The sequence below is a fragment of the Balaenoptera acutorostrata genome, chromosome 14 (assembly GCF_949987535.1).
Source record: "Balaenoptera acutorostrata chromosome 14, mBalAcu1.1, whole genome shotgun sequence".
Lineage (NCBI taxonomy): Eukaryota > Metazoa > Chordata > Mammalia > Artiodactyla > Balaenopteridae > Balaenoptera > Balaenoptera acutorostrata.
In genome coordinates this window covers 49,650,380-49,662,946 of record NC_080077.1, presented here as the reverse complement: position 1 = coordinate 49,662,946, position 12,567 = coordinate 49,650,380, and the positions used below count along the sequence as shown (strand labels likewise).

At 36.6% G+C, this 12,567-nt stretch overlaps 1 protein-coding gene across 3 annotated transcripts in view; it reads right to left on the bottom strand.

Annotated features, from left to right (window-relative positions):
- Positions 1-12,567, bottom strand: part of REV3L (REV3 like, DNA directed polymerase zeta catalytic subunit) — a 188,900-nt gene that overhangs the window by 24,004 nt on the left and 152,329 nt on the right. For all 3 annotated transcript variants that reach the window (XM_057527858.1, XM_057527859.1, XM_057527860.1), the window contains exons 23-25: positions 12,188-12,432; positions 11,133-11,241; positions 9,049-9,255 (exon numbers count right to left, since the gene is read on the bottom strand). In XM_057527858.1, the coding sequence (XP_057383841.1) occupies positions 9,049-9,255; positions 11,133-11,241; positions 12,188-12,432 (561 nt within the window). The remainder of the gene's footprint in view (positions 1-9,048; positions 9,256-11,132; positions 11,242-12,187; positions 12,433-12,567) is intronic.

Below are 12,567 nucleotides of genomic sequence, written 5' to 3'. Positions count from 1 at the left end.
TCTCATCACAAGAAAAAAATTGTAACTGTGTGGTGAGGGATGTTAACTGGACTTATTGTGGTCTAAATGATATTGATCATTTTGTAATATATCCAAATATTGAATCATTATGTTGTATACTTGAAACTAATATAATGTGTTATGTCAATTATATCTCACAAAAAAAGAAAAAGAGACAATGAACAGCCAGTTGAAAAAGTTGTCAGATATACATGTATGTGTATATACAGCTTTATCACGAACAGTAAATAGTTTAGGAGAAACATGTGAAGACATAAAATTTTTATTTTATGAAATAAACACATCAGTGACAGTGTTGAGCTGAGACAGAAACATTAACCTACAACTATTAGCTACATTACTCATTCTCTGCATTCTTATAGGAATTCTTGCTTACAAAGTCTTGTCTTTCTCTTTGATAGTCTAGATCTAGCATATTTTATGTGATCTTGGTGGTACTGTCAAATTTTTTTTTAAAGGAATTCCTTTATTTTTATTTATTTATTTATTTATTTATTTATTTATTTTTATTTATTTAGTTTTGCCTGTGTTGGGTCTTCGTTTCTGTGCAAGGGCTTTCTCTAGTTGCGGCAAGCGGGGGCCACTCTTCATCGCGGTGCACGGGCCTCTCACTATCGCGGCCTCTCTTGTTGCGGAGCACAAGCTCCAGACGTGCAGGCTCAGTAGTTGTGGCTCACGGGCCTAGTTGCTCCGCGGCATGTGGGATCTTCCCAGACCAGGGCTTGAACCCGTGTCCCCTGCGTTGGCAGGCAGATTCTCAACCACTGCGCCACCAGGGAACCCCTGTCAAATATATTTGATTGTGTGTTCATTGAAGGAAAGCACATGGCCATAGTCAGTAGTCTATTTGCCTTTAAAGACAATAGCTTCCATTTTGACTCCACTGGAGCTAACTTTTGACATGTTCATGAGAGACCCTTTCTGTGATGTTGACAGCTTTATCCACTAATGACTTCATAAATAAGTTAACATTATTAAATTGTGATGTTGGCATGTAAAGAAGGGCCGAATGCAAGCTTGCAGTCATTAACCTCAGAATATCTGAAAAGTCCAGGGTCAAGGAGGCAGATGTTGCTTGGCAGTCAGTTTTCAACATGTTAGGTAGTAGCGTACTTCCTGGCAGAACTCCACTCCTCAACTTCTACGGCCAGATCAAAACCCCCAAATTCTACTTATTCTAAGGTTAGGAGATATATATATACACACACACACACACACACACACACACACACAATATATACACATACATATATATATATTTTAAATTGAAGTACAGTTAATTTACAATGTTGTATTAATTTCAAGTATACAGCAAAGTGATTCAAGTATATATCTATATTCTTTTTCAGTCTTTTCCATTATTGGTTATTACGAGATATTGAATATAGTTCCCTGTTGTATACAGTAGATCTTTGTAGTTTACCTATTTTACATATAGTAGTGTGTATAAGTTAATCCCAAAGTCCTAATTTATCCCACCCCCCCCGAATATTTATATAGTTTAAAAAGAAATGTTAATTTCTGTATTATTTTGCTACAAAATACATTAATAAACAAATTTTAAATTGAGAGGTAGGAAAAATATTAGTGGAATGTGGAAATGGCCTAAGAAAAGATTTGCTATTCTGGTTCTACATTATTAATAAAATAATTTCCACTTTTTCTATCAGGTCATTTAGATGAGTGTTTTTCTAATGTGAGTAATAATATGAATCCCTAGGACTGACAAAGTATTTTTTAATATTACCTAAAAACATACAAACTTGAAACTAGATATAAACATCTTATAATACAGTATTTATTGAAAAAGAGCCAAATATAAATGGACCCAGGCATTTCAAACCTGTGTTGTTCAAGAGTCAACCGTAGTTTCAATGCCCTAAAAATCCTCTGTGTTCTGACTATTCATCTTTCCCCCTCCCCTCTACTCTAACAATGACTGATCTTTTTATTGTTTCCATAGTTTTGACTTTTCTAGAATGTCATATAGTTGGAATCACACAGTATGCAGCCTTTTCAGATGGGCTTCTTTCATTTAGTAATATGCATTTAGGCTTCCTCCATGTCTTTCGTGGCTTGACAGCTCATTTCTTTTTAGTGCTCGATACTAGTCTACTATCTGAATGTACCACAGTTTACTTACCCATTCACTTATGGAAGGACATCTTGGTTGCTTCCAAATGTTGGCAATTATGAATAAAGCTGCTATAATGATAATCTGTGTGCAGGTTTTTGTGTGAACATACATTTTCAACTCCTTTGGGTAAATAACAAGGAGAGTGATGGCTGGGCTTTCGTTAGTTGCAGCGAACAGAGGCTACTCTTCGTTTCAGTGTGTGGGCTTCTCATTGCAGTGGCTTCTCTTGTTGTGGAGCACAGGCTGTAGGTGCACGGGCTCAGTAGTTGTGGCTCGTGGGCTCTAGAGCTCAGGCTCAGTAGTTGTGGTGCGTGGGCTTAGCTGCTCCACGGCATGTGGGATCTTCCCAGACCAGGGATCGAACCCGTGTCCCCTGCATGGGCAGGTGGATTCTTAACCACTGCGTCACCAGGGAAGCCCTCTTTTTGTTCTTTTGACAGTGCCTTTTGTAGAGCAGAAAATTTTAATTTTAATTAAGTCCAGCTCATCATTCTTTCTTTCATGGATCATGCCTTTGGTGGTGTTACATCTAAAAAGCCAAGGTGTTACATCACCAAATCCAAGGTTATCTAGATTTTTTTCATGTTATTCTAGGAGTTTTATAGTTTTGCATTATATATTTAGGTCTGTGATACAATTTGAGTTAATTTTTGTGAAGGGTGTAAGGTTAGTATCTAGATTCATTTTTTTTTGCATGTGGATGTCCAGTTATTCCAGAGCCATTTGTTGAAAACACTGTCTTTGCTCTACTGTATTGCCTTTGCTCCTCTGTTAAAGATCAGTTGACTGTATTTATGTGGGTCTATTTTTGGAATCTCTATTCTGTTCCATTGATCTACTTGTCTATTCTTTTGCCAATACTACACTGCCTTGACTACTGTAGCTTTATAGTAAGTCAGTCCTCTGACTTTATTCTTCTTTAATGCTATGTTGGCTATTCTGAGTCTTTTACCTCTTCATGTAAACTTTTTTTTTTTGGCCGAGTGGCTTGTGGGATCTCAGTTCCCCAACCAGGGATTGAACCCAGGCTATGGCAGTGAAAGCCCAAAATCCTAACCACTAGGCCACCAGGGAATTCCCCTTCATGTAAACTTTAGAATCAGTCTGTCAATATCAAGAAAATAACTTGCTGGGATTTTGACTGTGATTGCATTGAATCTCTATGTCAATTTGGGATGAACTAACATCTTGACAATACTGAGTCTTCTTTTTTTTTTTTTTTTTAAGTTTTACTTGATTTTATTTATTTATTTATTTATTTTTGGCTGTGTTGGGTCTTCGGTTCATGCGAGGGCTTTCTCCAGTTGCGGCAAGCGGGGGCCACTCTTCATCGCGGTGTGGGGACCGCTCTTCATCGCGGTGCGCGGGCCTTTCTCTATGGCGGCCCCTCCCGTCGCGGGGCACAGGCTCCAGATGCGCAGGCTCAGCAATTGTGGCTCACGGGCCCAGCTGCTCCGTGGCATGTGGGATCTTCCCAGACCAGGGCTCGAACCCGTGTCCCCTGCATTAGCAGGCAGATTCTCAACCACTGCGCCACCAGGGAAGCCCCCTGAGTCTTCTTAACCATGAACGTGGAATATCTTTCCATTTATTTAGTTCTTTGATTTCTTTCATCAGAGTTTTGGGATTTTCCTCATATAGATCTGGTACATATTTTGTTAGGTTTACACCAAAGTATTTCATTTTGGGGGGTGCTAATACAAATGGTATTGTGTTTTTAATTTCGAATTCCACTTGTTCATTGCTGGTATACACTGTGTATTAACCTTGTATCCTGCAACCCTGCTACATGATCACTTATTAGTTCCAGGAGGATTTTTTTTTGTGTCATTTTTTTGGGGATTTTCTGCATAGAGGATTATGTCATCTGGAAACAAAGACAGTTTTACCTTCCTTTCCAATGTGCATACCTTTTTTTTTTTTTTGATAGGTTTATTTTTTATTGTATTGGCCGCATGGCACGGCATGTGGGATCATAGTGCCCCAACCAAGGATCGAACTTGCACCCCCTACATTGGAAGTGTGGAGTCTTAACCACTGGACCGCCAGGGAAGTCTCCCAATCTGCATACCTTTTATTTCCTTTTGCCTGTTTTATTGCATTAGCTAGGACTTCTAGTATGATGGTGAAAAACAGTGATGAGTTGGGACATCCTTGTCTTGTTCTTGACCTTAGTGAGAAAGCTTCAAGTTTCTCATGGTTAAGTATAATATGAGCTGCAGGTTTTTTGGTGGATATTCTCCATCAAACTGACAAAGTTCTCCTCTATTCCTAGTCTCCTGTGAGTTTGTATCATGAATGGGTATTGGGTTTTGTTAAGTGCCTTTTCTGCATGTTAACATTATCATGTGATTTTTCTTACTTAACCTGAATGTGATGTGATGGCTCTCAGCTGATTTTTCAATGTTGAACCAACCTTGCATACTTGGAATAAATCTCACTTGGTTGTGGTGTACAACTGTTTTTAGATATTTTTGGATTTGATTTGCTAATATTCATTGAGGATTTTTACATCTATGTTCGTGAGAGATATTGATCTGTAGTTTTCTTACAATGTCTTTGTCTGGTTTTGGTATTAGGGTAATTAGAATGAGTTAGAAAGTACTCCTTCTGCTTGCATCTTCTGAAAGAGACTGTAGAGAGATGGTATAATTCGTCCATAAATATTTGGTAGAATTTAGCAGTGAACCCATCTGGGTGTGGTGCTTTCTGTTTTAGAAGGCTATTAATTAATGATTCAATTTCTTTAATAGATATAGGCCTACTCAGATTGCCTATTTCTTCTTGTACAAGTTTTGGCAGATTATGTCTTTCAAGTAATTGGTTCATTCCATCTAGGTTATCAAATTTGTGTGCATAATATTCTTTTATTATCCTTTTAATGTCCATGGAAACTGAAGTGATGTCCCCTCTTTTGTTTCTGATATTTGCAATTTGTGTACTCTTTTCTTTTTTTTTTTCTTAGTTAGGCTGGCTAGAGGTTTACTGATTTTATTGATCTTTTCAAAAGACTAGCTTTGGGGTTCTCTGAAAACATGAAATCAATTGAGAAAATCAATTTCACTGATTTCTGCTGTAGTTTTTATTATTTCTTTTCTTCTGCTTGCTTTGGATTTAATTTGTTCTTTTTCTGGTTTCCTAAGGTAAAAGCTTAGTTGATGATTGCTTTTAGGTCTTTTTCCCACTAATATATGCATTCAATCTATAAATTTCCTAACTGTTTTTGCTGACTTCCACAAATTGTGATAAGCTGTGTTTTCATTTTCATTTAGTTCAAAATATTTAAAAATTTCTCGAGATTTTTTTTCTTTGACCCATGCATTACTTAGAAATATGCTGCTTAATCTCTAAGTATTTGGGGGATTTTCCAGCTATCTTTCTGTTATTGATTTCTAGTTTAATTCCATTGTGATCTGAAAGCAGACATTGTATGATTTATTCTTTCAAAGTTGTTAAAGTGCTTTATGGCCCAGAATGTGGTCTATCCTTGGTGCATGTTCCATGTGAGCTTGAGAATACGTATTCAGCTGTTGTTGGATTAAGTAGTCTATAAATGTCCATTATGGGCTTCCCTGGTGGCGCAGTGGTTGAGAATCCGCCTGCCAATGCAGGGGACACGGGTTCGAGCCCTGGTCTGGGAAGATCCCACATGCCGCGGAGCAGCTGGGCCCGTGAGCCACAACTGCTGAGCCTGCGCGTCTGGAGCCTGTGCTCCGCAACAAGAGAGGCCGCGATAGCGAGAGGCCTGCGCACCGTGATGAAGAGTGGCCCCCACTTGCCACAACTGGAGAAAGCCCTCGCACAGAAACGAAGACCCAACACAGCCATAAATTTAAAAAAAAAAAAAAAAAAAAAAATGTCCATTATATCCGGTTGATTATGTTATTCAACCGTGTCCTTCCTGATTTTATTTTCTGTGTGTTGCCTTTGTTTTTGTTCCTATTTTTATTTTCCACTCTTTTACTGCCTTTTGTGGTTTTGACTATTTTATATGATTCCGTTTTCTCTTCTTCTTACACATTAGTTGTATTTTTTTTAAACTTTTTATAGTGGTTGCCCCAAATTTTGCAATATTTATATTTACTTAAAATATACCACTTTCAAAACCACTATACCACTTCACAGGTAGCGTGGGTACTTTATAATAAAATAATCCTAATCCCTTCCTCCCATTCCTTGTACCATTTGTTATTCATTTTACTTACACATACATGTATATAAACATACATAATCAAATACATTGTTGCTATTATTATTTTGAATAAATTGTTAATTGTTAGATTAAGAATAAGAAAAATAAAAGTGTTTATTTTACCTTTACTTATTCCTTCTCTGATGCTCTTCCATTCTTTTGTATTGATCTAGGTAGGTTTCTGACCTATTATCATTTTCCTTCTCACTGAAGAGTTTTTTCTAGCATTTCTTGCAAGGCAGGTCTACTGCCAACAGATTCCCTCAATTTTTACTTGTCTGAGAAAAATCTTAATTTCTCCTTCACTTTTGAATGATAATTTTGTAGGGTAGAGATTTCTAGTTGAAGGGTTTTATCTCTTAACACTTTAAATAGTTTACTCCATTTTCTTCTTGCTTGCATGGTTTCTGAGGAAAAGCTGGATATAATTCTTATCTTTGCTTCTCTATAAGCAAGGTGTTTTTTCCCTCTGGCTTCTTTCAGGATTTTTAATTTAGTGTTGATTTTCTGCAGTATGAAAATGATGTCCCTAGGTTTAGTTTTTGGGGCATTTATTCTGTTTGGTGTTCTCTGAACTTCCTGGATCTGTGGTTTGGTGTCTGACATTAATTTGGGGAAATTCTCAGTCATTATTGTTTCAGTATTTCTTCTGTTCCTTTCTCTCTTCTCCTTCTGGAATTCCTATTACATGTATGTTACACCTTCTGTAGCTGTCCCACAGTTTTAGGATATCTCTTTTTTTCAGTCTTTTTTTCTCTTTTTCAGTTTTAGCAGTTTCTGCTAAGATTTCCTCAAGCTCCGAGATTCTTTTCTCAGCCATGTTCAGTGTAGTAGTCAGAGGCATTCTTCATTTCTGTTACAGGATTTTTGATTTCCAGCACTTCTTTTTGGTTCTTTCTTAGAATTTCCACCTCTCTGCTTACATTGCCCATCTGTTCTTGCATGCTGTCTACTTTAGCTATTGGAGGGAGCTCTTAGCATCCTAATCATAGTTTTAGATTTGCAGTCTAATTCCAACATCCCTGCCTTATCTGAGTCTGGTTCTGATGCTTTCTCTGTCTCTTCAAACTGTGTTTTTTGGCTTTTAGTAAGTCTTGCAATTTTTTTTGATAGCCAGACATGATGTATTGGGTAAAAGGAACTGCTATAAATAGGCCTTTAGTAATGTGGTGGTAAGGTGTCGGGGGAGGGGAAGGGCTCCTTAGTCCTACGAGTAGGTCTCAGTCTTTCAGTGAACCTGTGCCTCTGGACTGTACACCTCACATGTGATTTTCAGTTTTTCACCCCACTCTGGTGGGACACTTTGGTGGGACTAGAGTGGGCTGCAGTATTTTTCTTCCATGTAGAAGGCTAGAGCAGTTGGAGTTGGGTATTTCCCTTTCTCCAGGTCAGTTAGGCTCTGATAAAACTCCAGCAGGTTAAGCTCTGGTTAAATAGTTTCTCCTGAGGGCAGACTTTGTTAAAAACAGAATGCTCTGGTGTATTTCAAAATGGTTCTTTTCCTCTCTCTGTGCCAGAAGCACAAGGGAATTTTTCTCATATTCACTGTTAGAACCTGGTTGAGCTCCTAGAGGTAAAATTCATAAAAGTGTGGGGACCCTGATGACTGGGTCCTTTGGAGTTTTTATCGCTCAGATTTGTCCACCCTGAGCCTCCAGCGGTTCATCAGTTATAGTTCGGTTTTCCCTACCATGGCACTGGTTCTCACAGAGATTTGTGCTCTTGATTTCTGCTCTGGTAAGTTGTGACTCTCTGTATACACTTCTTCAATTTTGGGGGCAGCAGTTTACCCTGTGACTTCACCTCTCTGACAGATCTAAGAAGAGTTGTTGATTTTTCTGTCTGTTCAGCTTACTCGGTGTGAGGACAGAGTAGAGACTTCCAGTTTCTTACATGTTGGACATGAAACCGGAAGTCCCTTGCACAGGTTTTTGGAGTTTACTTTGCCTACTGTGAGCTCTGTGGGAACTTGATTCTTCCAATACTTTTCCCTTATTGAACTACTGCAAATATGGTATACCACAATGCTCTAGCCTTCATCTGGCATGAAAAGATCATCAAGCAAATAAGCCTACTCTGTTCCTTTCTCAACCATTAGTAAATTATTGTATTACTCTGTCATACTATACTGACTGTATTCATGTCAAATTAACACCCTAATTTAGTAAATAACAAGAAATTAGTCTTGTTTAATGAAAAGTGTCTTTTAATTGCAACTACCACTGCAAAAGAAAGGTTCTGCTTTATATCTACTGGTACACTAGTAAATATGGAATGATTGTTTTTATTCTGACATTTGGAGAAGACAACTGAACTATCATCAGACTTCTATCTATACATTAAAAGGAATTATTTAGTACCAGTGTTACTGTAAACAATGCTGTAAAGGTGGCACTGAAATCTCATGTCAGTAATTGGTTACAGTATGGTCATCCAGATTATGCAGAAATATGTGTATGCTAATTTCTAAAATTATCATTGAACAAAACACAAAGAGTTCTCATAGAGAAAACGCACAAATTCCTAAGAATATGTATATATCAATATATAAGTCCTGGTTTGAGAAAAACTGATCCTATGTCATGGAAATGAAACCCTTTTGTCTAAAGTTTCAAAACAAAATGGTTTAATAAATAGGCATTCATTTAATGCTGCTTTAGTCTCTTTTGAAAAAAAACTATAGACTTGTATCACTTACCTCAATGCATGGCATTCTCCCAGAAAAATTAGCAGCTGTGTAGCCAAATGTGACATTTGCTATCAGCTTAAGTCCTAGCTGACGTGCATCGAGCATTCGTGAAAGGGCTCTGTCTTGCTTGTAAGCCTTCATCGACTGCTTCACCATCAGTCTAGTCTTCAGAATCTCTTCGAGCATTCTTGGTAGCACACCCTTTCTTACTGAAGGCTATCATAAAGGAAAAAAAGAATGTTTAAATCCCTTAAACATTATAGATTTAGACAATTAAGAAGGAAGCACAAAGTATAACAATGGCCAACTGTCATGAATTGAAACATACGAACAATAGCGTGGCCACAGGACCAGTGGCCATCAATATAAAATCATCACATTTTCTTTCTTTTGAAGAGGACTTTTCTCCTAAAAGGTTCCTGTAATGTTTATAAATCTAATGTAGTACTACTATGTGAGTTCAAAGACCTCCAGGGAGGAGGATGCCAACTAGTACATAAGAGACCATATAATGAGTTCAGAGGGAAATTTTGTCAAAACTTTGATCCAAACCCCCACTCTTTCAGAAAGACACACGGGATTTGTATCACTCATAACAAACCTCAGTTTTTAAAGATCTCATCCTAATGACCCCACACAGTAATCTGCATGGAACTCCATTTATCTACCTTGGAAGAATGAAGAGCTGGGTTGACTCTGCTGACATTCAAACCTGCAGTTCCAGGGACTCTAGGTATTTCAAATCTGATGCTTAGACCACTAAGCCATCCCCTCCGGCCTATATTTATTAGCAATCTGGAAGAGGGGATGAATAGTGAGGTGATAAAATTTGTTGATGCCAAAAAAAGAAAAAAAAAATCATTTGTATTAATCAAGACTAGGGAGAATTTATGAGAACTCCACTAGGAATGAAAACCACAAAACAGTATTAACTCTGAAGATGATTCACAGACACGTGCAAGGTAATGCATGTTGGACTGAACAATTAAAATCTCAGGAATAGGATAATCACACTCCTGAATATTAAAAAATCTAGTTTTCATTAAGCTTTACACATTGGGTCAAAAGGTAGATGCAAGTTCTTAAAATGCTGTTAAAGGGAGATAAAATAATAAGCTGCTAGATATGTGACAATGAAAACATATTGTAACCTCTAATTCATTCTGTGTACCTTCTGAAGCAGCCATAATGTTTATATTAAGACATAATATATGTTATTATGTTAAAATGTAGTATTTTCCAAAATGGAATATATCATGAACTCACTTGGTAAAAATTTTCCTCATATCTAAATGGCTAATTTTATAGTACTCTTTAAACACAGCATCCTCTTACTAGTAGAGAACGATGATACTTTTGCTAAGTACACCAGAATGAATTTGAGGGCTAGTGGGGTCCATGCTACCATCACCAACCACCCTACCATCCCACAATTCTAGTACAGACTCACTGCTAAGGAAATAGAAAAGAAAGGAATGAAGTTGGCATATGAGAGGCAATATAATCTTCTCCTAGATCTCTTCCTATTTGTCTTTATTCATTTATGAGGCTTTTTTAGTTTCTTTTGAGGGGAGACAAGGGAGAGAAAAAAGGGACTCTGTTATTAGTTTGGGTATCTTCTTAAAAAATACAATCAATAAATACATTAGAATATCATTATTTCTAAGACAGTCTTAATTTAATTTAAAATATATAAAACAATTAGTAAAGTATACACCTTAAGGCAATTTTAATCTTTATAAGTTAACATTGTTGTGATCATCAAATAGCTACTTAAGCCTGCCAGATTCTAATAGAGGGCAGAAGGTATATAGGCACATTTATTTCTTGCAATAGTTCATTAAAAACTAAAATCTAATAATTAAAAGATTTTAAACCTAAATTCATGCAAAACAAGATTACTATTTTTTTTAAAAAAATGATTAAAAAAATTTCTTAGAAGATTCCCTATATCTTTGACTTTCTGAGATAAGATATTGAAGCAAACTTTCTTTCTTTTTTTTTTTTGGTATTATATGCCAACAACATCTAAACGATTAGCTCTCCAAAGGTTAAGCCACAGTTGATACCTTTCATTTATAAGAGAGTATTACCTTGACAAAAGCTATTCCATTGGGGGACACTGTGATATCATGCCTAATTTGGTAAAGTAAATCTGGAGGTACTCTTAGAGAGGTACAGCCAAATTTGAACTCATCATACCTGTTAAGAAAAAAAAAAATTAAGCAAATACTTTCTCAAATCACAGAACAGAGATTCTAGGCAATTTTAGGAATCTTTCTAATTCCATTGGAAACTCATTTTTAAACATCTAAACATGAACTAGTATACTTAGTAATATGTTTATTTGTTTAGTTACCAAAAAGCAGTTCTTCAAATATTAGAAACATTTCTTAAACAGCACTATCCTAAAGTACATGGGAAAAATCTATACTAAAATACCAAATTTCAGCTCAACATATGACTACCTTACACTAAGTTCCCTAAAGAAAAATTTAAGCCTTAAGTGAAAAGACTGCAACTAACTTTTCCAAATTCCTGTTCTTACTAAAAAGACAATTACCAATACAATTTCCATAAAAGCTTTCTATAAGGAGTGAATATACTTCAGACTAAAACTATAACACCTGGTTTTAATTACACAGAAATCATTATAAAGGAAGACTGTATTTCTTATGAGAAAAAATTTGGTTGACAGGAAAAAATAAAATCTAACATTTGGCAATTTAACTTTTTTTTTAGAAAACAAACTATTTCTAAGAAAAGTCAAGAGGAGGTCATAGCTGAAGTTATAAGATCATAATCCTCAAACTGTTCCACTGAAAAGTGATTTATACCAACAAATTAAATATAACTCATTTAAAAAAGACCATAGATATACACGAAGATGGAACAGATAAATCGCAAGGCTGATCGTATTCACAATCTTCTTCATGTGAGTTAATCATCCATGACGCTCAATCAGTCATACGGTGATCCATGTTAATTATTAGTAAGGTAACTACAAACAGCAGACTAGATGCGCTACAGCCCATTCACCTTGCTTGTAAGGGCAGTCTCATGTGCAAAGAGGCACTCAAAGAAAGTCTAATTTTAGTAAGAAATACAAAGTACAACAAACTAATTGTAAATATGAAAAAAAACTTACTTCCCCAAGTTTTCCACATGGCCAAGGCAGGTGGAGAAACAGTAGTTGTATGCAATCACAATAGAAGGATACAGTGACTGGAAATCCAGAACGAGAACAGAGTTGCTATAGAAACGAGATTCAGGCTCCATAATTAGAGGAACACACTGTGGAGCTCTCATCTGGGATCTCTGCTGTACACTAGGTGTCACAGGAATATAGTTCATTGGTTTAGCAATACGCAACATCATTGATTCCACACGGTACTGCAGGCAGAGAGGTAGAAGTAGGGAGGGAAGAAGAAACTTAAATACAAATATATTGGTCTTTTGAATATGTGAAAATCATTTGGGGGATGTTTTGCTCTTCAAAATACGGCTGTAAGACTTCTTACAACACAG